Below are 2,512 nucleotides of genomic sequence, written 5' to 3'. Positions count from 1 at the left end.
CCACAAGCACAACTACTACAAGTACATCCACAACCACTTCAAGCACAACTACTACAAGCACATCCACAAGCACATCTACTACAAGCACATCCACAAGCACAACTACTACAAGCACATCCACAACCACTTCAAGCACAACTACTACAAGCACATCCACAAGCACATCTACTACAAGCACATCCACAAGCACAACTACTACAAGTACATCCACAACCACTTCAAGCACAACTACTACAAGCACATCCACAAGCACATCTACTACAAGCACATCCACAAGCACAACTACTACAAGTACATCCACAACCACTTCAAGCACAACTACTACAAGCACATCCACAAGCACATCTACTACAAGCACATCCACAAGCACATCTACTACAAGCACATCCACAAGCACAACTACTACAAGTACATCCACAACCACTTCAAGCACAACTACAACAAGCACATCCACAAGCACAACTACTACAAGCACATCCACAAGCACATCCACAAGCACAACTACTACAAGTACATCCACAACCACTTCAAGCACAACTACTACAAGCACATCCACAAGCACAACTACTACAAGTACATCCACAACCACTTCAAGCACAACTACTACAAGCACATCCACAAGCACATCTACTACAAGCACATCCACAAGCACATCTACTACAAGCACATCCACAAGCACAACTACTACAAGTACATCCACAACCACTTCAAGCACAACTACAACAAGCACATCCACAAGCACAACTACTACAAGCACATCCACAAGCACATCTACTACAAGCACATCCACAAGCACAACTACTACAAGTACATCCACAACCACTTCAAGCACAACTACTACAAGTACATCTACAAGCACAACTACTACAAGCACATCCACAAGCACATCTACTACAAGCACATCCACAAGCACATCTACTACAAGCACATCCACAAGCACATCTACAAGCACTACAACCACGACAACCACATCTACAACCTCATCAACAACGACTACATCCACAACGACCTCGACTTCTACATCCACAAGTACTTCATCTACAACGACTTCGTCCACAACGACCTCGACCTCTACATCCACTACGACAACCACATCCACGACCACCTCGACTTCTACATCCACAAGTACTTCAACTACAACGACTACATCCACAAGTAGGCATATCCTACAATTATAATCTGAGTGACACCGACTTCTACAAGCACTTGGACAACAACATTTACAACCTTTTCAGTCTCCACATCCATAAAGATTACAACTTTAATAACTACAACAATAAGTCTGTTATTAAATGTGGTTTTAGACACGTTCAAGTATACAGGTAGACAAATGTGTATATGGGTCTATGTAGCTAGATAGATAAATTGATAGATAGATATAGGTATAGACAGCTAGATATAGAGGTATGTTTTTGTGCATGTATGTGTATGTGTGTGTGTGTGTGTGTGCAAACCATATTTTTCGGCGTTTTTTTCAGCAATGACCCACAAAATCAGCCAGTGGAAAACCAACTCAGGGTCAAGCTTGAGATCCACAAGCTACTAGTTTAACGAGCCAAGCAAGAATTAATATATCTTATGCAACATAAAAAATCAAGTTGAAAAGAAAACTGTAGGGATGGTAAGTAGGCAAAGAATATTCAGCAGATAATTGTATCATCTACAGGCAGTGATCAGACAAATTATTTGTTAGTCGTAGTAATATGGATTGTACTTATGCTAATGCCAGTCATATCTCCTGTATTATGCATGTGTTTTATATAGCAAGGAAATCATTATCATCATTGGGGAGCTAACGCCGACGGGGGCGCATAGCCACACCCACCCTTCGTTTCCACCTCTGAGGGCCCCTTACGACAAGCCGCCAGGCAGGGACTTGGCCCATCTCGAGCTCCTCACGACAGGTTTGATCGATCTACTTCCTAGGTCGTCCCACTGACCTCCACCCAGGGCTGTCTCGTACAGAGATAACCTGGTGGGCAGGATCATCCTGTGGGAAGCAAGCCAGGTGGTTGTATAGTCTGAGTTGGCGATCACGGATTATGCAAGAAACAGGTCCTGTGCCAGTCTCACAATGCAACCATTGGTTGGACTCATGGTCCCGCCAACAGTACCCGATGATCCAGGCACTAGGGTCTATTACAAAAGACATCAAGATGAGACTCCAAGGTGCAAGATAATGTCCAGGTTTCACTACCGTATAGTAAAACTGGCATTATCAGGGCCTTGAAGACGTGTAGATTGGTCCTTCTGCACAGGTACCGGCATCTCCAAATACCCTTGTTGAGAGAGTTCACAACCCCTGCTGTCAGGCCAGTCCTTCTGCTGACCCTAGTCTGACAGCCCAGAGTTATGAACTACACTACCAAGGTATGTAAAGCTCTCTGTGACTCTAATGTTCTCGCTGCAGGCACATAGCAACCATGCAGGTTCTCCGAGCAAGATCTTGGTCCAGACCTCTAGGCCTAAGGGCTTTGCTTCATCACTAAATGCAGCCAAAGATTCAGATAGA

At 44.1% G+C, this 2,512-nt stretch overlaps 1 protein-coding gene across 1 annotated transcript in view; it reads left to right on the top strand.

Moving 5' to 3' along the window:
• The window catches only part of LOC138863691 (DNA-directed RNA polymerase subunit beta''-like), a 10,407-nt gene extending 8,227 nt beyond the window's left edge, over nt 1–2,180 (top strand). The window contains exons 4-6 of the mRNA XM_070128504.1: nt 1–1,155; nt 1,765–1,904; nt 2,056–2,180. The exon at nt 1–1,155 is cut by the window's left edge and continues 1,010 nt beyond it. Coding sequence (XP_069984605.1) covers nt 1–1,155; nt 1,765–1,904; nt 2,056–2,180 — 1,420 coding nt within the window. The remainder of the gene's footprint in view (nt 1,156–1,764; nt 1,905–2,055) is intronic.
• Nucleotides 2,181–2,512: the final 332 nt, after the last annotated feature.

Source organism: Penaeus vannamei, chromosome 13, assembly GCF_042767895.1.
Source record: "Penaeus vannamei isolate JL-2024 chromosome 13, ASM4276789v1, whole genome shotgun sequence".
In the NCBI taxonomy this organism is placed as follows: domain Eukaryota; kingdom Metazoa; phylum Arthropoda; class Malacostraca; order Decapoda; family Penaeidae; genus Penaeus; species Penaeus vannamei.
This window is presented reverse-complemented; position numbering and strand designations above follow the sequence as displayed.